Source organism: Ylistrum balloti, unplaced genomic scaffold, assembly GCF_031769215.1.
Source record: "Ylistrum balloti isolate Yb309-2 unplaced genomic scaffold, AGI_CSIRO_Ybal_v1 Utg371250, whole genome shotgun sequence".
Classification (NCBI taxonomy): domain Eukaryota; kingdom Metazoa; phylum Mollusca; class Bivalvia; order Pectinida; family Pectinidae; genus Ylistrum; species Ylistrum balloti.
In genome coordinates this window covers 249736-276274 of record NW_026782676.1, presented here as the reverse complement: position 1 = coordinate 276274, position 26539 = coordinate 249736, and the positions used below count along the sequence as shown (strand labels likewise).

Here is a 26539-nt window from a genome sequence, read left to right as displayed (position 1 = left end):
ACCACCGCAATGCTGAGTTTTTAACAGGGGCAGATCCCAAAGCATTTCCCGCCGTGCGAACGTTCAACCAAAGGCCAAAAGAACGACAGTCTCAAACGAGACATTGAATAGAAACAAGCAATTAGAAAGGAATGATAAAATCAGATCACAATTCTTTCGACCAGCCTTTTGGGCAAAGCTGTTACATAATTTAGAATTTTGGTGTACTCTTACAGTTTCAGGTATGACAAGACTTTTTCAAATATTATAATCAAATGTATTTCATTCGTGCTAAAAGGCCAACCGATTCAAATGCTATAGGTTGAAATGTTTTTGTACACGTCAATGACATGCTATACACCGAGGGTTGAATAGTAGGAATGTGTAACGTATGAATGATGACCAACAAGGTCGTAGACAGGACAACATCGTGTTGACGGCGTTTTCGACTGCCAGGATGTCATTTACCAATCTTGTTCCAATTCTGATGCCACTTTAATAGTTCAAAATATCGCAATAAAATGTTTAATATCAGTTAAGTCGGCCCTGTAGCACACTACATTCGAATCATGTTTACTGACGAGATAAAGACCATTTGAGACAAGGAAATTAGTATAGATAAAGCGTCAGTCAGAAAGTCACTACACATGATTTGATGTTTTTGGCATGCGAAGATTATAAAAAATACTTACTTGAAGTACTCAATTTATAGGTGTCCCGAATATCTGTAACTTTCTCGAATGCGTATATTTTGAATTTATTGTCTGTTGCATTGGCAGTTTCCACTCCATAAGAAAATGCTCTCTCAAAGTCTTGGGAATTGCGATCAAATATTACACCTGCAACATAAAACAAATTACGTACAGCCTCACATATGACATATGAGTTTTGATGAAGTTATAATCGGTCAGAGTTTGTGTTAACTTGAAACATGGATCATTTGAGGTATTTTCATAATATTGTTCAACATTTGATCAGAATCATTATGAATTGTGTAAAATAGTAACGCTAACAAAATGGTGATTTAGCAACGTGACCTTGACATTGGGATGATAAGACACTGACGTCGGAGCTATATCCCTTATATTTTCTTAAGTTGGGTCAGTTTAAAATGAAATTACAGGAGTGATGTTGCTGATTCTCTTAATAAATTCCCATAAATATTAACACTGACATAGACTTTGCATTGGAAACAAGAGACACAATATCGCTCGATGTATTTCTATGAGGTTGACCTGTAGCCTTTAAATGCAAAATTCATGCAAAAATGAGCTTATTTATAAAGCAATGACGAAACAATCCCCATCAAACGAAGTTTTAAAACACATATCTCAGTTCAAATGAAACATAACTTTCAATGTCATATATTGAATTTTAATCAATCATATATGCAGAATGACCATAACTGTGTAAACATAAAGGCGATTATTAATTAGCATATTGAGAACCAACCCACAAAATAACAATTTCGGAAATATTCTAAATTCAAAGGGGCAATTACGAGATAATTAGATATTTGGAAATAAGACCGAAGTTTGATAATAAAGCGGTTTGAAGAAATAAAAACTAATGATACCGTTTACCGAGTGATAGTGTAGATAATGTGAGGAAATAACGTTTCATCTTCATTCAATGCGGTATTAGGAGTTGACAGAGCATACGACAGAGAATGGTAGATGTTTTCAATATTTCAGTACCTGATGACATTTTCACAAGAAATGATCAACATGAACATGTTTAAAAAAAGTTAGATAAATTAGATTTTCGAATGAGAAATATGGTGTATTTTTAGCATTTTACATTTTAAGAGGGAACATGAAGTCCTTCTGCATCTAACATAATGCTGAGCGGCACGTAGGGTGCACGGAGTACCATCTTAATGACTTTGGAATGTCACGACTCGTAACACAAGGGTTCAAAAGATGCAGGTTGATGAAAATAATGTGGAAGTTATACGGTCGTCATAGGGATCTCTTGGAGATGGAGAAATATTCTATTTCTTCGTGCGATAGGAAAGTTGACGTGCTTAATACTCGTTAGTTTGCCTGTTCGTTCCGTTGTTGTTTACCTTGTTCCTATGTCAAAATATGTCATGACTTACACCTGGTCTTATTCTCCTAGTACTCTTTCAACAGTTTTCGCGGAAATCTTTTATTTGTTCATATGTTGCCCGTGTGTTATTGAATTTGAATTTGGATTATAATCATGTTGACATGTTGGTGTTTTCTTGTGGTTTCTTGGGTGGGGTGGGGTGGGGTGGGGGGGGGGGGGGGGGGAGGGTTTATTGCATGATATCTGATATCTAGTTTAAAATGATAAGAATAAGGCTATTACACTTTTCCCATGGCTTACTCAATCAACTTTTTGCGTTACTGTTAACCACGGGAACGAGCGATGGACACGTGTCCATTAAGCCAAAAGTGTTCGGCTGTTTTATAATTCTATCATATTATGGTCAAGTATAGGTTGTGGCAGAATTTATCATGGCTGCCTGAAACAGTCATGAAGAATCATAATGAGTTTCCTTGACAGATAGCATTTACCAACTTCGTTCAATCATCTGTTTTAACTTGAGCTTTTGCATTTGAATTCATTATGAAACTGACATGCAGGAAAACATCTTAATTCTACACACGCAAGTGTATAGCACCTTTGAAACAAATCCAGCATCAGATGAAGTAAAGTCTAATTATAAATTTAAGTGCATAGTACAGTTGATTGACTTTCTAGGACACATTAGTAATTAAAGGGTCTAAATCACGAAACCCAGGAGGCAAATCAAATGTGGACGAAAGAAAAAAAAAAGTACATAATTTTATGAACCGTGCCACTAAAGTCAGATGGATCTCTTTCTAGTTTTCCTCTACAGAAGAGAAATACGATTTCACTACTGAAATAATCGCCTGATGTGTTTATAAATGCTGGGTTCTTTCGTGTCTGGCATACCATAACGACATCAATAGATTTTGCAATGTAGTTGATCCCAAAATATTTGATGTAATTCATTTGACTAGGCTATGAACAGTGTAAAGGTTGACCTTGCCATCAGTGTAATAACAATTTACCACATGGCATACACTATTGTTTAAGGTCCGTTACTCATTATTAGTTGTTCATATTTTTGAAAATTTTATATTTTGTCAAGGACATCAAAAGACGATGCCGCCCACAGACAAGATGTTGCCATTTTTTTTAAACTTTAGATACTGAAACAACGATATAGTTAATCAAATTTACGGTTTCCAGAAAAGATGATATCGTTACTTGATATTTTCCAGTTAGAACATGACAATATGAAATTTAAATACAATACAATAGAAAAAAAAAAAAAGATTCGACTTCTTAGGACAGATCAGAAGGCATGTCGTATGGAAAGTAGTTACCGAGGACAGTTTACCAAACTAACTCGTTATTAGCGTACCTGAAGAACAAACCAAACTTGTGACAAAGCTATGACAGACTCATTGTTAAGGTTTTATATTACTCAATGCCAGGTTGTATGTGTTGCCATGATATTTTACAACTCGGGGATATTTCAGGTAATAATTTCTTTATCATCAATTAAAGTACAACTATGGAAAATGTCCTCGTGTAAACACTCAGTATCCTGACCTCCAATGTGAAAAAAATATGTAGACATACCTGTTTACTCCATAGAGCAAACTTTGCAATTTATTTTTGTAGGGATAGCAAAGGAGTGGTACTTTGCTTTAGATAAGGTATTTGTGAGTTGTCCGTGGAAAATTGTACCCTGTTAATTATTATTCACCAGGGTTAAATGGTTGTTGAAAGACAATTATAGGTTCATTGGTCTAGGCAGTCATGTACATCAACCCGCATGTGTAATCCCTGTAGATTTGCCATTGCCCGTTCTGCTCTGCAGAAACACGCCTCTGATTTATATTAAAGACCAGGCTTGAAGACTTGAAGACCCGCATTTCCGTGAATAAACGTTAATGGTATCACTTAATGACCATCAGTAGCAAATTGAACGTTTCCGTTTTTAAATTTATCTTGGGGGATTTTAAAACGGAGAAAGATATGTTGCCGTCCAAAAGCAGAAGTGAGGTTTCTAGATATATTTCACACTACATTCTAGTTAAAACAGGCACATGTAATGTTTCTGATTAAACACAAATCTTAATCCGAATAAACGCCAACAATACACGACTACAACACTTGACATAAAATCTCTTATGACTTCGTGAAATACTGATTCTTTATACTGTATGGAACTACAATCACATACAGCCTATCTAAATATCGTGCCTAGAGAATATGGAACGAAGTGAACGGCCAGTTCATGATGTAATCAGATGGAAACTGGCAATCTTCTATGTTCATTGTACCCATAAATAAGCTAACCGAGCTTAATATCAAGCTGAGGACACTGATTACCAATTCTATGGATTCGGAGTGGTATTGGTTTAGTTACGTAACACATAATTACCCGTTAGGACAATCATTATGAACAATGATCGAGAGGCAGATTTTAGCCATCTAAGGCGTTGAATATGGTATTGTTATAATTACGTTTCTAACAGTCATTAAACACATGAAAGATCCATAAAGCAAATGAAAAATTTTCAAAAAGTAGCAACCGAGAATGAATATTTTTGTGGAGGACAATGCCAATACAAACAAAACTCCTATTACTTTATGGTTAAAGGTTTTTTTTTCTTTTTTTTTTTTTGACAAGGCATCTAGGATAATACCACGTTTCCAGATAACTCCATATATGAGAAGGACAACGGGATATACTGTATATGTATGTCATCCTTGATGGAAGAAAAATGAACCCGACATAACATATTACGCAACGACTGCAGAGCATTCTGGATGACAAACGGGATATCTTAAGTGTGTATGTCATCCATGGTGGAAGAAAAAGGGCAATACAAGGAGTCCGATATATGACGTGACGTGATTTCTCAACGGGTGCAGTGCGAGGACAATTTATTCTGCAGGTTTCAAGGGGCCCACGTAAGACGTATACTTTGTATGGGATAAAAGGACGTGGATCATTATCTAAAACACAAACGCGACATCAAAAATGCTCTCGTTTTGAATAATGGCGGTAATTCAATACTACTTTTGGTATTAGATCGGAATCGATCATACATACGAACCTGACTATAAAAGATGAACGTATTTTAACAAAAGCTAGCAGAATGTGTATTCAAAGCAGAAACAATTTCAATTTGCTTTTAAGCATTACGGAAAACATAGGCCTGTCTGTTAAAACTCACTTACATTTTCGTTTAAGATAGCAGCTTCAGGTTTTGCTCATAATAACTTTTGTATCCTGTTTTATCTACCCTAATGGTTGTTCGTTGTCATGTCGGCTCTGCTTTATACTATCTGTGATCGTATCATTCATCACCACTAGGAAGCCGTTATCAATACAGTCCTTGAGATCAATGCTATCAGTTGTACAGTATTTTTAGCAATCTTATGCGGAGTTACACGTCAGGAAAAGCTGTTTGTTTCCCATTTAACATAGTGTAATCTACATTGTTTCAAAATTTGTTTTGTGGAAAAAAATTAAGAACAATCAATTTTACCTAATGCCATCACAAAACCACGTTTGGATATTCATTACTCAAACGTGAAAACAATTTGTCATTTACTTTATTTAAATGGTTCAAGGTCTTGCTAATTAAACATGATGCTATGTACAAATTAATCCAATATCTTAGGTAACGTATCATCAATTTACATTTATTTTTTGAAAAATGTCTTCTACATTCAAGCTGTTTACCATTTGTTGTATCTTCCTGCTGTTTTGCGATACCTTTCGCTGTCACCAAGAATTAAAAGGTATTGACTTGATTAATACATTATCCTTTTGCATTTTCGTTAATTTAAATGTAATACAATGTAATGATCTTAATGAAAATGTTGCCTGCGTTCGCCATTTTTACATGTAGATTGATATACAACACTTATCATCTTTCAAGTCATGAAACTGCATGTATTTAGTCTACGGAAATATCAGGATAACATGTTAAATATTCAGGTACATATTTGAAATACTGTAAAGATAGTTGACTCGGAAAAAAAAAAAAAAAAAAAAAAAATAGCCGATAATCAGAAATTTGTTAATTGGCATTATGCTAACCTCCCAAAAATCTCTCAAAATTTGTCATAACACTTCATTTTGTACAAAAGTGTAACTGAAGAGGTGCTTTGTGACATGACAACTTAGTAAACTATTTCAATTATGTCCATAGAAAGGTACCTGAACTGACCCCAGTTTGTCGCTAAGCATTGCACAGGATACACTAGAACCAGTACATATGTTAGATTTGAACTGATATATGCGGTGTTCCCTTGTTTAGGTCATGATAATTCAGTGTAATTTGCACTATAAAAGTTTTAAAGTGGACAAAATCGTTATATGATATGATTGGCCAAAACCGCAAAATTAACAAGTCAAACGAAGCGTAAGATACCATCTATTTTTCTACGATAGGGCAAACATAGGGACGAGACTAAATTTCATACATATCACTTATATGTCTCCACACTATGGGGTACGGTAAAACGACGTCAGGTATGTTGTGATTTATTAACTAATCTAACCCAATAAAAATTATACTCTAACATTATATCTTATGTATAAACACAGTCACAAGTTAAATCATTGACAAGAAGGTTATAGTTATTACAGTTGTGGTATCTCACAAGGTTACACGATGTACGGACGGTGTTCGGACGAAGTAAGCACGAAAAATTGGCTGTGCGATTTATTGGCTGTACAGGAAATAAACGATAGAAATGAACGGAATCCTGGTTGATATATATTCAAAATTTGCTGATCAATAATATTGATCAACCTTGCGTCCAGAATAATGTAGATGTATTTTTTGAGATACACAAGCATATTTCTGGTTTTTATCGGTCGTTTTAGTCGTTATGCAGACAATATATAAATGTGCGAACGGATATCGCGGTTAATTTTGTGATCAATAACAGGAAAGTACCATAACGTTTAGATAGTATTGAAAAATTTAATTGAATACATTTAAATGAAATAAAATGAATTGAAAAACATTGTTTTACTTTATATATATACATGTTGTTGATGAACATTACAAGAAGACAATAAGAAAGGAACGCTAATGGTGAAACGGAATGTTTTCTGAAAACATTTAAGAAAACTCTTATCTTATAATCATTGCAGAGAGACCACAGAGCCATTGAAAGAATGTTGATTTGTTTAAGGGAGATCGTTGTCGATATAGAGGTGTAAGCCTGTTTGTCTATTCTGTATCACAATATCAGGCTTGCTGATACCTCAGGGACGAAATATCATTTCGGTAATTCCTTGGTCAGTCATATACACTAGCCCATAATCGTGGCTTTTCCGCCTTTATTATTAGAGAGCTACCTACTCACAACCGTAAAAGCTCTAAGAGTTAACGTTCCCAAGAGGCTCGTGTCATGAAATGTTCAGTATTTTACAATGTTAAAACATTGATTCCCCGGTCTATGACCACTGCCAGCATTGCCTACACACATCACGCTGCAGTCAATACAACGCTGCTGAAACGTTACCGGAAAATCCCATCTTGAATGTGGAGTTTTAATACATTAATATTTTTATTTATTTAAGCGCCGTATATCTGCACTGTCTCGAGCTGATGATTGTTTTTCGGAATCGATAAATCTATTTGTATACGTGTCACAGATTAATTCATTTTATTCCTTTACAAATTCCCCGCTGTGGTGAAGACTATTTAGATTGAAAGTGTGATAGATACCAATCTAAAACACCACAGGAAACTCATATTAGCCATTTGCCTTTAATGAATCTAAATCCTGATATGTTCTTAGTGACATGGGTTCATTGATGGATTGGTGCAGGTTTCAATTTATTTGAATTAATTGAATATCACTTCTTTTTGTCTTGTTGAAACACGAAGACAAACTTAATGTCTTCAGCATTACGTTACCAGTTATTTTGCCGGATGATTTGTTTTTTTCCCTGTTTTCAAATTTACACCACAAACAACAATGAAAACATGTTTTTTTTTTTTTTTTTTTTTTTTTTTTTTTTTTTTTTTTCAAAGATTTTCAATATAGTCAATGGATAATTCAAAATCTATCAAAAATATACAACAACTAAATTGTAGGAGTGGCTATGAACGATTTACAGTAGAATACTTAATGATAAACTGTATCGTTCGGAACTGAGAGTTTTATTTATTTATATGACATGATTATGATGCCGATTAATACCATAATTGGGAGACCAGCCTGTATTATTGAATATTAATTGATTTCTTCATAGATGTTTTGTTTAAAGTGTAAATTGTCTATAGGTAGATTAATGAGTTTTTCAATACAAAAGTCATACAACGACATCTATAAATAGAAAGGATGATGCTATAACCAAAACTTTCAAATGATGATGAACATTGTATTTATTCAATTTTTTCAACTTAGAACAAAAATTAAAAACTTTCAGCATAGTAATGCTGATAAAACAAATCTGAAAGATAGCCCTAGCTTTACTTAAACAGATATTTCAAACCTTAGGAATAAGACCTAATTGTTTGCAATCTGTTTGCAACTAACGTGTCACAATTCATACCATTTCCTACACAAGAAGTATTTGATCTTTTTTACTGTCCACTTATTTTGAAGGTGTGAAATCGTTCACAATTGATCCATTCACAGTTTTTAAACATGACGTATGGAAACTAATCTGAATTATGCTAAAAGTGTTTGTTTTTAATGTGTTTCGTCTCTGGCTTGTATTGTTTTCTAATCGCTATTTATGGATCTGGTGACAGCTAGGATTGTGCAATCGCTTGAACTGCAAGCTCATGTGACGTATATTGTGTGATAAATGTAAGGTACTGGCAACAAAAAGTGAATCGTCCCTCTTTTCACTGCCAACACCTATCATAAAATGGCATTTTCATTCGTGACGGCAAAAGGAAATATTTCGATGTAGGTATACGATAGGTCTTGTGCGTCGCCTTCTAGGCTTAAAAATAGGGGTTCCTGGCATCACTGACGGATTCTAGAAGGACTGTATCATGCAGATTAATTTTTTGTTTAGGTATGCTTTATCCAGCTTTATATGTGTATGAAAAGGTGCTATCCACTTGTATGTGAATTATAGAATATATTATCGGATACTATTTTGAGTCTCGGATGTGCTACTTATCTTACTGGACACGAATGCTTAGTAGTAAATGGATTTTATATACCTGCTTACCATCACCCTTGATAAAAGACGATTTGTTTCATAATCTATTTTTTATTCAAAACAATGCATAAAATAAAACAGTAAAAAGAGACAATGTGAATACACAGACGTGTTCGCTTGCTTTATACTCAAATTACTTTAATAGTAAACAAAACCTTAGGGCAGATGGAAAAAATATTCTCTACCTGAGGCGACATCAGATTGCATTAAACAAACTTCCCGTTTAGAAGTTATAATAAGATAGTACAAAGACACATCATAGCATGTCTATAAAACAATAAAACTTCTAAGTTCAAATACAATTGCAATGGGTGTCTAGAGCATTTTCTTGATTATGGTAGAATGCCTCTTTATTTGTTGATTTAAACGTACGCGTTTAATTCAGACATAAATCTTAATGCTTACTTTTGTCTCTCAGTTTCCAGCTGAAAATGTTTCTCTTGCATATAAACATAATAAAATGCATAAAGTCCAGATCTACATGTACTTTGAGAAAACCGTTAAATTAAAGTTCATCTCTGACGCTGCATTGCGTCAACTTAAAACAGAACAGAATTGTTACATATATAAAAATTTGCAGTCTTATATAGTATCGAATATTTATGCAGTGTCAATTATTAGTCACAGAGTAGGAACAAATTTGGATCTTTATAATCAAATATATTTCACAGCATAACGTTCAGTGCAGAACGTTGAAGTCTTGCCGCAGCAAAGTTATTGAATTACTCGACACACAAAATTACCTTTATATGGCATCTGACATATACATGTTGTACTTGTGATGACATCTATGCCAGTATCTTATCATCACTGGAAAAAAGACGCTTTTTATTTGACACATTAGTGACATTTCACCATAGAAGACGATCAATGCGTCTGTGTTAAGTGAATGAAAAGAATCCCACGAAGCCTTCATATCTAACAGAGAAACACATCCGACATAACGGAATGCTCCCTAGATGACGGTTAAAATGTCCCAAAAATCAAAATGTATCCTGCCTCATATGAAAACCCCTCCATAATAACTATTAGTGTTTCTATCATCACAGTGTGATTTACTCTTTTAACATGAAAGTTAGACCTATAAAGCTGTATGATGCAACGAAAACTGTTTCTATTTATTATTTCACAAAAAATCGAAACAACCAATAATTATATAACAATCACTACTGTTTGCCATAATGGAGGAGCGCAAGGGTTAGTACTGTGAACAGAAAAAACCGATGGTTCCAGCAGGTGAACCCAAATGGTTATTAAAATTCGACAGGGAACTCCGGTCATCTACATGAATGGTAAGTGTTATTACTGCACCAACCGCCACCCAATTTCATCCAATTAAAAACGTAAAGGTCATGTCACTTTGAAATGACCGTTAGTAAATTGTGTCCGGTTTCTGAGAGTAATGTATAGAAAGAAAACCGGTTATGTCAATCACACTTAAAGTCATTCAAATAGAATTTAGGCCATTAGCAGCACTGAGGAATACTTGACGGACGAAACAGCTGTATGATGCTGTTTGATTCAATTGCATCACAGTTCAAAGGAAAGCACTATGGAAGACAAATCCTGATAAAAAAAAATCACGAAGTCCTAATGTACTTTCCAAACTTGAAACAATGAATATTTTAGAGAAAGAACTTAAATAAAAGAATTGTTTGATGCGAAGATAAAAAACAAAGAGTTATGCAATGTGGCCAGCAGGTACAATTCTGACCAAGTATCTGACAGATATGAAATCCGTGTTTGAAAACTCTTTGTAAAGAACTTTATCCTTGTGAATATATCTCGTGTCTCTGGATCACACTTGGCCTCCGACGCCAAAGGTTTGTGACAAAACCCTTAGATGCTGTCTTGTTAAATACCTTTCATGATACTTGTTGCTTTATGTTTGAATGTAAACATCGCATTGAGTGTCGAGAAAACTTCATTCACTTGTTTTTTGACTCACTATCTTGTCAATATATATGCGACAGGAATTTCCAGTACGATCGCACTATCAGAAATCCCAAGACCCTCAAACTGTTCTATCTTAGTTAGTGCCGACATTGCTTTTCTGTTTATGTTTCAATGTCATGAAACCAGTAAGTGTGCTGATGAGAAGTATAGAAAGCAAAGACCACAAAGGGATGTGAAATATAGAATGGACATCCACTAAACCTTTGTGTCTGTAATACTATCGAAACCTTACTAAACTCTTATAATACGTATACGTGCTACCACATTTCAATAGGTGTGGGTTAGTCAACAGGCACAAAAAAGAAGAATCGATCGGCTGGCATACAGGAAACAAGAGATGCAATCACAAAGAATGCAAGCAAAGATTCTAAAAGGAATGTTCATGTTAAATGTACCATCCTTATCTTTCTTCAGAATTCAGATCGCTCTAAGTGCATTAAAACTAGGGACGTGTGCATTTTACAAGGTCTTAAAAAGGTTTCTTCCTTACTTGTGGAAGATATTACTTTTAAATTCAAAACAGCCTACTGACCCCCCTAATTTAAGGGAAAAAATGAAAATAACAAAAGGATAACATACAATGGATGAACATGCTTGATTTCGTTTTGCCCCAATATACCACTCTATACTGTGCTATTTTGAAACATGATATTACATAAAATGAATTACAGACAGCAAATATCTTACAAGAATTACGCATGAAATATACCCACGGCAATGACAGCGATATATACTTCTGAATAGCACTGTAATAATCTTCTCAAAGTGAATAATACGTCTCGAGCATCACAATTTTATACAATTATCAGTTGAGAAAAAATCCCTCAAGGCAATATAAAAAAAATCAGAAAATTATAAAAGAACAAACAGATATACCGTTAAGATACCCAAAGGAATAAAACTGTAGATGGCAATTACGAAGTCTTGCACTTTGAGCTCACTGTACATTTCAACGTTACACTGAATCCATACGGGCCTTTTACGATATGTATAGATTTCGCCAGAGTGACATGGCGTCAACATGATCGTGGTATGCCAATGGGACTGAAATAAAAGTGCGATATACAAATTACATCCACTACAGTAAAATGATGGATGTAATGTTACAAAATGGATTGTGTATGTAATCGTCCGTTTCTCAAGCTCGAAAAAAATCTATTCTTTAAATGCATACGAATTTCTATTTTATTTAAATAGTTTCTTCATTTTCATCGGATATTTTCATATTCTGTTAAACTTCAGTTTCTTCTTAAATAAAACCGAAATAGGCTTGTTTATATCCGGGCATCGCAAACGTAAACAATCAAAATGTATTGCATAGTCTTCTGTTCCGCTGCCATAGGTTGTTGGCAGCTGATCAAAATGTGCCTTATTTCTAGAAGAGTTCATATTTTGAGATTGTATAATGACTGTATGTTTTATTGTCTAATTTGATTAACCTTTGGTAGACAAAATCATTTTAAAATGTTATTTTCCTCGTTTCTCTAACTGTAATTAGCAAAAACAGTAACAGTGACAATTAAATATCAACATGTTATCATGAAGAAACTCTTGGAAAAAATGCAAGGAACATAGAACAGGTGATCCGGTAGAGTAGGCGTAAATGTTTCGTGAGGCTGTAAAAGGTTTAAAAATTTGGTACTAAGATTGATATTGATAAATAGCTTCTGATGAAGAAGTTAAGCATTTGATGAAGGTGATTTTGCCTATCTTTAACAGTTTTTGTTTTGCTTTGGGTGTCTTACTTCATTAACAGTATGTAATTGCAATATAAAGATAAGAAATGTATTGCATTGCCACAGACAATAAATATAGTGTTAGATGTTACTCATTTCCATGCGGGTTTTCGAGAACACAGTCCTCGGCTAAAGCTAATTTCCCTTTCTTTGATAGAAAAATGTCAATATAGGGATTTAATGAGAAGGTGAAGATGAGCAAAAAGGTATCCTTGACATATTTTCGAATACAGACAGCGTCACAATTAGAATAGATCACATGACTATCAACCACATAATAAAACGGAAATTAGTATTCAACTACTTGATTGTTATTTATTTTGTGGATGATAAAGTATCTTTCAGCAGAAATATTCATTAAATATCGTGCAGATATAACATAGATTATAAAGGAAAGTTTCAAAGCAGTAATGACTTGATCGGTAAAGTACAAAATAGTTACATTTTCTAAAAGAAAAAAAAAACCCACATATTAAAGCAAAACATTTATGAGTCTTGATTTCCCAGGGAGCGCGATAGTCATTAGGGAGTTGTCTTACATATCCTCATGTGAAGTGGTCATATCATCCCTACCCGTTGTGGTGAGCGTTTCTTGGGAATTAGGTATCTGAGAGACAGACTGGTCTGTGCTGACGTTGCTGCCATGTAGCCTTGTCTCAGAATGATAATATCTGTTCATGGAATTGTGATAAAGCAAACGTACCACATTTACGTATACTTATCGAAGTCGGGTTGTCGGATGGCGCTGCGGTAACGCACTCCACTTACAACCAGCCGTCTGGGGTTCGAAGTGCACCCAACTGGGTACTCCGATTTTCTCACACAGTAAGACCCCTCGCACGTTTATAGCAGGATTAACATGAGCTATTAGTATAAAAATGGCCGTGTTTTCGGTTGACAACATATCCGTCGAGTTTGATGGTATGATATTCCAACAGACTATTGGCCTACCTATGGGAACAACTGTGTACCTCTTTTTGGTGACTTGCCATACGAGGCTAAATTTATTGATGACTTTATCAAAGCAAAATAGTTTTATTTCCTAAATTAGATAACAAGAACTTTATTGACTACGCCACCACCAGAACTGGAAATCAAAGATAAGACAGACTCTTCTTCATCAGCTTCTTATCTCGATATTTTCCAGTATGGACACCTTTCCATCATGAATTTTCCATTTCTGGATAGCAATACCCTGAATATCCGTTATTACAATTTTCATGAAAGAAGTCGTCAACTGACTGACAAACTCGTGTCACAAGGATTCAAAAGTTGCAGGTTGATAAAATTATAGGGAGGTTTTATGGTTGAGTGATCTCATTCGAAATATTCTATTTCTTTGTGCGACCTGGAGCTGGACGTATCTGATGCTCATTAGTTTGACTGCTTGTTCCGTTGTTGTATACCTTATTCTCGTTTGAAAACGTGACATTCCTTATTGGATTATTCTCCTTGCACTTGTTTTAGGAGTCGTCTTGTAATATTTCTTTAGTTAATATTTTGCCTTAGTTTTATGGAATTTGAGTTTGAATTTTGATTATGTTGCCATGTTGGCATTTTCTCTATTTTTGCTATAACATGTGTTGCACTGGTTAAGTATCTAATTTATATACTATAGTGTTTATCAAGTGACTGACCTACCATCTTTATTGCAACAACGTGTCAGTGAAGCTGACCTAGATTGTTGCGGCCTGGGAGGCGGCTGAATGTACAGTACACAACAGTTATAGGAAAAAATGAGGAAGCTGTTGTTTGTAATTATCATTGTATGTGACAATATCATAAAATAAATCAAACAGTATATGATTAATAGCTCACGTCACCTAGACACATCAATGTACGATCATTGCGTGAACTTCTGAATGTCATTATATTTGCATTGCTGTCTGCATTTCCGTTCATGTTACATAACATTCATCATAGCATTAACCATCTTTTACACAACTAGTGTATAGTTGAAACAGTAACGGAGAAGGAAAATTGACTACCATGTTGTACAACACCATGACCTTGAATAAGGTTTGTTTCCAGATCTTCTTTCATAAAATGAAAAAAGTCTATTAAAGGAATTCACAGCAGCGCACTCTTTACCCCAAATTGCAAATAAAAACCTCTTCTCAGTTTCAATCAACCTGAAATCAGCTTTTTGATTTGGCATTTTAATCAAGATAACTGAAAGGCAAGGCTACACGACAAGATTTAATCATCAGTCATTTGCCAAGCATTGAAGACTGAAGTAGAGACATAACAGCTCCTCTTAGAGTTGCTCATATTCAATTCCTCAATCAACCAGTAAAAACCTTTCTGATATTTCTGTTATCACGGAATGTGTTCTTAAAATTGGCTTTATTTCAAAAAGATATAATTGGTGTTTACGATCATTATCGAGGAATAAAAATACACAACCAATTACAGTTGCACAACAAAATCTTTGATAAGCGATTCAAAAATTGTCAGAATTCAAAACTGTTTAGCATTGCTGCTTTAGCTCTGAAAAAAGAAGAATTACCTGACATTCGTGTAAAAATTCAACTTAAACCTGCAAGAATCCTGGCATAGTAGGATTCACTTGTCCAAGCGAAAATGGCAACTTAGGTATGAAAATATTATTCAAAATGTCATGATTTTAAGACATCATTACTTTAATTTTGGTAATAATTTACTTTTAGTAGTTTGAATATAATAGTTGTTACGTACAGGCGAGATATAGTGTTATTGGATACCAAAGAACTGTTACTTAAATGCATCCCTTTAACAATCATTATACGTTTTATAGATAGGGAATTTTGTTTTTTAGCAGTCTCTCTCTCTCTCTCTCTCTCTCTCTCTCTCTCTCTCTCTCTCTCTCTCTCTCTCTCTCTCTCTCTCTCGGTGGTGTAAACTGAAAATTATATTGTATGAGTACTTACATATTCAATATTGGAGTGAAAGTTGTTGGTTTTGTTTGTTCTACACAGGAGGCGACTGAGGTAAATAAAATATAGACTAATATTCGATGCAACACTTCATAGTTCGAGGAAATAAGTTGAGTTAACTGTCTCGTGAAGTGTTTTACATGTCCAGTATATATGTGTGACATTTTGCCATTTCAAAAGGTCAGCCTTTTATAAAAATCAAAGTAGATGAACAACTGTCTGGACTCGTTTATATTCATTTAATTGAAAAACACTGAAATTGTCATTCACAACATTGATCGCATACAAACGTTATCAACTTGGTAACGGCCTCATATAAATACAACATTAAACATAACAGTTATGTGATGACAGAAGAATTTCGCATAATCAACTTGACAAGTATAAACCATGAAAATTCAGTTCAGGTAATTTGTTTGAGTAGGGTTTACTCTTTTCCCAATTGATGCCGGCTATGCCGTGTTCTAAACTATAAAGTACACCCGTTATCTCATTTTTCGGTAAGATATGAAATGTTATTTTGGCCGAAAATGCAAGTCCACGGTTTTTCCAACACTTTGACCCTAACATTAAATAAAAACCGTGTTATGGTAAAACTTAAATGAAGTATAAGTATACATGACATATACGAGTATACTGCAACGATGGTTAAAACCCTATGCAAGAAGGAATACCTTACTTTTAGAAAGAGAGCATATTCCAGTATCCTAACACGAAACATATTTTAAACTTATTATAGAGAAGCATTACCCGAAAAGGACTATTCTCTGATATTTAAATTCTTAACTGGACGAAGAGATAACATCGACCAAAGTTCAAGGAACAACCTAGGCAGAGCAAGGTTGTCCCGATTAATAAGCCGTCATTGTCTCTCATCAAACACAAAAAAAGAATGCTAGAGTGTCAGATGATCTCAGGACGGTGATTATATGTCGTCTTCAAGATATTTGAGAAAGAAGAATCGATATTATGTGACGAAGGTGCTATATTTTTTGCATAAACGATACTGTATTTCATTAAAGGGGATGGTCATTAAACTCCATTGCATAAGCCGTTATTCATTCAAGAGTTTCATTACTCTATGGGGGAACGGGGGAAGCTAATACTTTCAAATTTTGTTAGAGTGCCTCCGATGACTCTGTATTTCAAGGCATTTTATGACCAATAAGCAATCATGAACATTGTAAATTTATTACTGAAGTCAGAGAGAGAGAGAGAGAGAGAGAGAGAGAGAGAGAGAGAGAGAGAGAGAGAGAGAGAGAGAGAGAGAGAGAGAGAGAGAGAGAGAGAGAGAGAGAGAGAGAGAGAGAGAGAGAGAGAGAGAGAGAGAGATTATTCATTTTTTGTAACCCCTCAAAAAAACTTCCTAAATATGACCCTTTCCGAAAACCGGAACTTCACACATGACATAATATGTTCTTCTTAATATCAACAGCATTTACATTTCGCAATACGCAAATAACCAAAATATCATCACTTTGTATTTATTGGTTACTGAACGGAGGTCATTTAAAAACTTTAACAAAATTCATCCCTGTGACCTCGAAAGTGGAGCAACGTCATTCATATTAACAAACCTAATAGCTGAGGAAGTTGATAAATATTGGTCTTAGTATACGACTGATCGAATATCATCATGTGGCTCTTGGCTATTTAGAAAAAAAACCATTTAAAGATTTCATGAATTGACCCATGTGATCTTGAATATAAGTTAGGGTCATTCACATTATCACACATGATAGCCAATGACCCGGGCATGTTACAAGATGCAAGATATCCAAATTAATATATATAAATTTTGACTCCAATCGGAAATCGAAACTTCAATAAGTATATTTTTTGCACTTATTAATGTCGTTTGCTATTGGATTAATTAATTTGATAAAAAATATCAACCCCTGTGACCTTCAAAGTAAGCCAATGTCATTTATATTAATAGACCTGACCGTCAATGACCAGTGCTTCCTATATTTGAAATATTAAGGCTCAACACCTTGCAGAACTTTTCAAAATGTGATACCTAAAATAGCTATGTTGAATTTTGACCCAAACCAAGAACCGCAAGTTGATTTTCCAGACAAGGCATCATTAATACATTCAATAGCTATTGATCACAATATGCTCGTGACGAAAGTTCATCTGCTTGAACCACTCGATAATGGAGAAAATTATAGTTAAACATTTTAACAAAACTGACACCCGTGACCTTGAAAGTGTGTCAAGGACATTTATAGCTTGATAACCAATGACCCGAACCTCAAACATCTAACGACTTGGCTGTATAGAATATGAAATTTTTTTGAAAGTTTCACAAAACATTCAGTTTGAAATCTAACCCCTATCGAAATTCGGAAGTTGGCATTTAAGAAAATAGTTTTTAAATGAAATGATCTTGCATAACATATCCGAAGACAAATACAATACACTGTAGCTGCTAATGAGATTTTGCAATAAGAGGTAAACTGAGCTATAAGGTCGTGGCGGCCATTTGTTTTTCTGATAAAGTGAAAAACGTCACTAAATTGTAAGGATATCTCGGGAAACCTTTCCCTTAACATTTAAACGAATCTTTTTTTTTTTTTAAAAAAAAAAGGTTTTTAACCTTTAACCCAACAGCTAACGTTTTTAATTTTTTTAAGATAGAATGAGGAAAAGTTGGAATGGAAAATACTCTACAAATAATATAAATGATAAGCGATCAAAATATATCGGGTCCAACGAGTTCGAAAGAAAAAAAAAATTAATTTTATGCTTATGACCATAGCGACTTTACAACAAATACTCCGAGTACTTATGAACTAAATTAGATGTCACAGGAGAAAACTGTACAAGTTTTTCTTGCATAAATATTGGGTTATTATATCGCATTGTTCTGTACGTCACCTCCTGAAAAAGTATAAGGAGAATAACTCCAGGTGTTATTTTGTAGTGGGAAATTGAGCAAAGCAACGAGTGATTTCAACCATTCAGTTTTTTTTACTGAAATTTAACCTTTTCTGTTCAAAACATCATGTGGTTTTGATTTTAAATACACCAGAATGTATTATAAAAATAATGTTTTGTTCGTCTGTTCACTTGATCGAGGAATTTATAAAATGTATATGAGATCATTGAACATCGATATATTAGAAAAAAATTCTGAATAATTCACAATTCTAGGGTGCAGTTCATATATTATCAGCATAAAATGAATTGATCTTCAGTTAACAGTTGTACCGTTGAATAACTTTTTTACATGTATTAAAATACATCTCGAGTTTTCTTTATTCGCGAAAATCTCGCTAAATGTCCATTGCGTTATTCTATGACATGTTCTTTTTGCCCATGGAATTTAAGAAAAAGTCAATTCAACGTATGAAATTATATGAAACTCGAATATATTCATAAGACATGAATGTCTCGCTCATATGCAAATGAAGATCCAATCAGGTATCAAACCAAATCTGCTACAAAGAGACTCTTAAGGAAACCGAGATATGATCAATTCTGAGCAGGGAACTGAACGGAGTATAAGCTGGTGTGGAAAACAATATATGTTCTCCACCTTCCGTAAAAACTGGTAAATTGTAAAAAATATCAATAAAAAAAGTTTATGAATTAAATGGAAAGATGCAAAGATTCTTGAAGAGGGAGAAAAAAATGTGCATATATGAATTTGCTTATCGCTATCACGTATAAATCATGGAAAGTATAAATAGTATCAATGGCGTCGGTTGACGTATTTCGTTTGCCTTTTCCCCTTACAATTCTTCTCGTGCCTAAACAATCTATGTTTCTCGTTTTATCAATTGTACACATGTTGTTGATGGCTTTCATTACACAAAATATAGACACAATTTGAAATAAGACGGAAAAAGATTTTGATCTCGATTAAAAAACCAATTTGCTGCAAAATATTGTCGCCGAATGTTTGACACTTGATTGAAACTTATTCCTCCCCATCGGCACATTAAACCCTAAGCATTTGACTTCAACTGCTCCATAGTGCCCTTATCTTATCGAGGATTGATCCATGTTGTCAAACATACCAATTTTAACGTGCCACAATGTCTCGAAGAAATAGACAGACACTGTCAAGTTCATTTAGTGATTATTCATCTGGGACGGTTGTAAGGAATATTGGTCTTTCACAGAAAAAGAAAAAAAAATGCAATACACATAGCATTGAAACTCCTTCAATTTTCCAGTTCATTGCTTAACTTGACATATCTATACTGTGAAACTTGAGACGTAAGGATTTTAGATAACCAACAGCTGCAACGAATTGTAAAATCATGGGGAGTAGTTTTTGGTCTGAGTATTGTTCCTCATATGAAATTGTTGGAGTTTGTTTTTATTGTTTAACGTCCTATCCATGATTTTGTTACTTACGGTTGATGCGTCTTATATAGTGCTAGTCTGTGTCTAAGGTGATGAGAAATGCTTAAGTAAGGAAAATGTTTTCGATGTCTTTTTACATGTTTTTGTCCCTATGGTTATATGTTTGTTGTCACTACACAAACTCACTTATTTTATTAAACGGGAAGAGCATCTATGGCAGATTGGAGTTTGACATGTAGAGGAGTCTATGGAAAATATCTATATTCGTTTAATTCCTAAGCCCATCCCAGTCAAAGAAATTGCTTGACCAAGCAACACACATGGGCGTGTAGATCCTAAATTATATCTAATTTTAAAAGGGTCATGAATGACATAAATTAAAAACAGAGAACATGATTGAAGTTGACATAATAATGCACCATATACATACATATCAGTGGCTTTCTATGACTCATATGCGTTGAAGTGTAAGTTATTAAATTATTAGGCTAGTAGATAAGCTACATTTTGTAATACAAAGACAAGTATTTCTTAAGACATAATTATTTCTACAACTGCAATAGTATCAAACTAATTGTCCATGTTAATAGCTTATTGCACGCTTTCAAGTCGATATTTTGTCAAATGTGTCATTGAGAGAATTTCTGTTTGCTTAGATCTTACATCAATGAAGCACCGACATTGCGTTATTTCAGTGAAATCTAATAACCATGACACAGGAGCATAACACAACGGTCATAATATACTAATGACGGCTAATTCTCTAGTATCACATTCAAAACGAAATAAATGATACATCAGTGGTACAACAAAGTATTGTTCTTTTAAAGATATCGCACATTCTATAAGAAGTATTGAGAAAATTACTGATAATACTGATATTTTGCTGCTGACTTCAAAATTAGGAAACTATGACGATATTTAATTTCAATGGTTTTAGAAATATCGTATAAAGGGTTAATGTTATAGAGAAAACTTATTTAATGTCTTCCGTGTCAAGTTAATTTTCTCTTACGTAGTTTGACGTCCAACAGCCATGGTCAATGAGGACGGTTATAAAGTGGTTCACTAATTAAGAAACAGAAACATAAGAAAGATGAAGATCTAAGGTTTTTCAATGGTGCAGCAAATCTATTTTGGTCTCCTTGGTAGAAGAGACTGCAGAATCCCCCATATTCTGCAATTGGCCCAATTTAAGTCACCTCTACGATTATGATAGGTTAATTAAGACCTGCAACAGCTAGCATTAGACATACAAAAATGTCAACAAAAAAAATTATCAAAATACATCTTAATCAACTCTACCGTGTCTTTTTATTTATTGAAAAATTACAATAAAAATGCAATGATTTAAACAGTATCGTGTTTACTGCAGCCAAGCAACATGTTGATATATGGTAACTGTACTCTTCAGATCATGTTAATTCAACACGTTCGTGTTGCTGTCGTATTCATTAACATGACTGGATGCAACGCTACTACAAATCCTTTTGATTTTATCGATTGTGGAACTCCAATCACAATCGTGTGCACATACCGCTAATTTCAATAGTTTGTATCTGCTATGCAGACGATTGCAGCCGAAAGTTAATGAACGTGGCATTTCTACAGAGTTTTTATTTGATCAAATCGCAAACTGAGAATTCTGTTTGCAATTTGAGAAATACTGCGATGATAGGTGTGAACAACATAGTTATTTTGTTTAGGTTATTGAGTGAAAGAGAACGTATCCGAATGACTCCATTTATTATTGACGGCCTTAAACACTAGTAACATACCTATCAGAAAACATTCTTGTATATATCAAACAGAACAAGTATGCAATCAAAGACAGAGCTTGCTTGTCCAAAGGCTAACATTCGGTCAGTTAATGTTTAAAAAAATGTTTTGTATCGCCATTGTAAGTTAATTATACGTATAATTGTTGGGAAATAAATAAATCTAAAGAGATTTTGTTTTGTGTTTTTTTTATCGAGGAGCAACAAAAGCATCAAAACTATATCTGTATATAGAACGTAAGAACTTGACGTGCTATAACCACTGAATGATCGAGATGAGGGAGACTTGCACGATATATACGTTCTTTTCATTCTGTTTTTCTATATCTTATAATCGTGATACTGCATTACGTATTAGCCTTCGAACCAAGTATTTAAGCTAAAGAAGAGACAACTGTATTGGAGTATACGTTTGTGTAGCTCTCAAGATCGTTTCTCTCCCTTCAAACATTCGGAAACTTTTATTTCCTCTAACATAATATTATTCCTTTGGTATCCAGCTAAGCACGCTTCTTGATAAAGCCAAGGATGCGTCAAGGTCGTTGTGTCGTATTTATTTATCTTTGGTTCAGACAGTCTCAATACCTTAGTCTACTATAAATATTTACAAGTTAAATACAATGCGACATGGACATTAAAAACAAATAGAGTCTTTATCGAATGTTCAAATTTTGTTCTATTGTACCTCAAGGTTAACGGTGGTATTACTTGCCATACAGCAATTTAAAATGACCCAGCGCACGAAGGCAGCCATGATATGGTATTACATTGCATCGTCAACGTCTGTAGCAGGTCATTTTCTTTTATTTGGTTGTAGGCAGTATAACCATTCTGTATATTGTGTATTATCATCCAGTAGGATACATGCAAAACCTAATAGTCATTTTACTTACTTGTAACTTTTTTGAAATATATAGACATTATGCAAGTGTGCATGCGACATGCTATTCTAGTAAAATTGCAATAGAAAATTTGCATGGACATGGATGCCTTTCTTCAACAAATGTTTTCTTGTGTTGCACCGATTACCAACAATAGATGCCAATTTAGTCAAGTGATGACTAGAATTGAGGAAGACGACACAAAAAACATGAAAACGATAGTAAACGACATAAATGAAACACATTACATTAAGTTGTTAAAGGGCCCTTAATCTGAATTATTTTTTCAGCCGCCATAACCGACAGCAGAGGGACATTACATATTTTCAATTCGTCTCTCTTGCCAACTAAAGGAGATACTTTATCAATAATAACCCCGTGTTTTATAACTTTGATAATCTTTTCCCTCGAATAGAGATATCGCTATCTCATCCCAAAGGGAGCGAACAGTATGCTAATAATCTAGATCATCCACATTTATCACATGACTTTAATCAAACTAAAACATTTTATAACAATGTTTTGGTGGGCTCTATACATAAGATTTATAAAGCGAATTTTTTATATTTCTTCTCATTTTACTTATCCTCCTGCAAATTAATCACATTTCCACCTGCTTTTATTACACGTGTGATAATGAAATTTGTTTTGCATGCCATGAAACAGAAAACATTTGTTAGGTGATAAATCCAATGTTTTATTGTACCACTAAAGGCTAACACATGCTACACATTATATCACAGGTTGTTATCATTTATGTTCTTAGAAATTTATCAAAATAGTTGAAATAGTAAATCACGGTTTCCTTAACCAGATAGAGGATCGTGCTATGGGTCAATCACATATTTGTATCTTTGTGGAATACGAAACTTCATGTATTTGATGTTCCTTAGTTTTATCTAGTTCTCATTTGGGACCGTGGCATTACGTACGTAAATTGACTGAAATTGATATTTGCCTTAGTTTTATTGAATTTGAGTTTGGATTATGTTGACATGTTGGTATTTTCTTATTGTTTTCTCTGATATTTGAAAGAGGTAATGTATTTTATAATCGTTGACTCATATTTCACTGACAAAAACAAAGAAAACAACTGCTGTAATAAAACTCATGTGGTGTAAATCTTCGACCAATACTTTAAATTATACTATTTGACTGATCTGTGTCATAAAGTATGCACAGAATCATTGATATTGCTGAGGTGACAAATTCGTTACCCTTAGGACTTCAGTTTTATGCTTGTGACCCTTTTGTCTCCGAAATTGCCAATTACAGAGTGTGAAAAAACAAGCCGATGGAGCACGGTGACAGTATTGTGTCTACACATTATCCACTGGAGCATAGAGTCACGGTGGTGGGTGTTGCGTGGGATGGATTATTTTAGTAATTAACCCACGCAGAAAACATATGTAAGAGGATGATAGAAAGTGTTATAATTTCATAAATATCATATTTTCAAGACAGGTGTCGTTGATGAAGTTGAATACGCTTACTCTTCCAGAAGACTTGGTTTTATTCTCCTTGGTTTTTTTTTTTTTTTTTTGAAATAGTGTAAATTTCTCTTTTGTTCATTTTCGCTCTATTTTAATCGACATCGAGTTAAACTTTAAGCTAACATATTGACATTTTGTTCTTTGTTTTAGAGAGACATCTCAGTAAATACTAGATCTAAGGTCACAAGCCGATGGAACCCATGGTTGTTGAAGACACTTCATCATATACAAACGGCGAGCTTAATAATCTACAACGCTTACTAAAAACTTAACGTCAGGCGAAGAACTGTTAAAGAACCTATTTACAGACGTTTGTTTTAGTCATAGACCTAGGGCGACCCTTTTCCTTAATGAAGCGATAGGAAGGGAAAAATGTTGCTCAGAAAGAAAAGATGCTAAGTTTGGCAGATGATATATTGACATCTGGTTCAAATCTGACATCCCATCCGCAGGGAATATGTTAATATACAATATGCTATGTATACATGTTTCCAATGATACCTTTGTAAAATAGCATATCAACATCTACGTTGATTTTGATTGGTTGTTTGGACGTGTAAACGCAGTGTTGACGGTAACGTGGCTAGGTGTTGAAGAATCTAGACAAGACAATCGGAAAAATATCACTAGACATGTAGTCCTCACACCACTCTAACCAGACCTTGCCGCCAACCCTTTTAAAATTTGCATTAAGATATAGCGGTATTTCGACATATTTGGGCGAATGCTTAACAAAAACCAAGTTAAGTGTCATGTGTTAGAGCTCGTACAGAAAAAGTTCCTGTAAAATTGGAAATAACAAGACTTATTCACATTCTTCAATGAAATATACATAGACACAATTGCAACAGGAGAGTGGTTGCTTACCAATGTGTATAATCAACGGGTCTGAATCTTTTCATGATATGGTAACCACACTTTAATATGAGGTAGTGGATGAGTTATTACAATGTAACCGACTTCGTTGTCAAAGCGACAAAGTTGTTTGTCTATTTGTGGTATTTACAGGACCATCTAATTTTTACTTACTGACACTCTTGACAAGTGTGGATGTCGGAGACAGATGATTCTAACGGCCACAAATATTACCACTGTTGATGATGAAGCAGAAGACGCTTACCGTTCCGGAGCACATTGTCTATTTTGTACCTTGAAACTTCTCATGTTGTCTCCATATAGAGCTTTCGTTTGACCATATTTTCCCCTAGCTTCATCGTAGTTTGAATTCAAATTTTGTTGATATGTCGGCTGTTTTATCAGAGAGACTCGATTAGATATTTTACGAGATAAAGTGATATTTTCTGTACTGTTTTATAGTAGCTTTTGGTCCCATTTAGAGTTTACTATCGTTGCTTTGGCAGAGATGTTATAATGATTGTTTAACCTATTGAAAGCGTGTGTGACAAACAGCGGAACCACCCTACAAAACATCATAGTACAGATGTGTTAAACTGCTATTGAGATTTATTACATTAACATTAAAAACGTCCAAAACTTAAAAAAAATAATTTCGTTCTAGTTTAATGTCGTATCTTTATCGTCACAACAGACCAGGTAATAAGGAAATTCTGTCTAGAGATAATGGATCATTAGCATCAGATTATAGTGTTATCACGCTGCTACGCCACAGTAGCATGGCCTTCAAACAGATCACATTATACGGAAAACTTGCACATCAGTCATTGTACATCCAATCTATTGCTGAAAAGCCCAGTTTGAATAACTTCGGCTTGTACAATTTTCACGAAACAATCTGTCGTACTTTATCTGCCCCCACATCCTTCAAAAATGGCTGGATTGTTTAGTATGAATTACGTCGGGATATTGGTTACATTATTTAAGTTAGACCTCTAAACGAAGTTAACAGATAGCTGTGCTATTGACTTAAGATTTAGAATATGAATATCTGCAAAAGAAAGCAGTTATGTCTTCAAACGTAAATTGTGCACCATTATATATATGCGAATAGGCTTGGACGTTTCGATCAAGTTTGCCACCTTACTCGCTCTCAAAAAATCTCACATGTATATCTTGCATTTACTTGTCGGTAATTCCATGCGTGTGTCAGCTATATGTGAAACTCGTTTCTAATGCATAATCACGGGACTACCAGGCACAGTCTGAATACCAAATAGCGAATGACCTTCAGAAAAGGGATATGAAATTTAGATTTAAAACCAGTAAAAAACAAAAATGGTGCCTTTATGGAATACTAACAAGTTAGCAGTTTACATGGCTTATCCCCTATACACATTTTT

General features: G+C 34.3%; 1 protein-coding gene across 1 annotated transcript in view; it reads right to left on the bottom strand.

Annotated features, from left to right (window-relative positions):
• The window catches only part of LOC132561647 (glutamate receptor 4-like), a gene marked incomplete at its 3' end in the record, with an annotated part of 107255 nt that overhangs the window by 44301 nt on the left and 36415 nt on the right, over positions 1 to 26539 (bottom strand). Inside the window, exon 2 of the mRNA XM_060226349.1 lies at positions 672 to 818. Within this exon, the coding sequence (XP_060082332.1) occupies positions 672 to 818 (147 nt within the window). The remainder of the gene's footprint in view (positions 1 to 671; positions 819 to 26539) is intronic.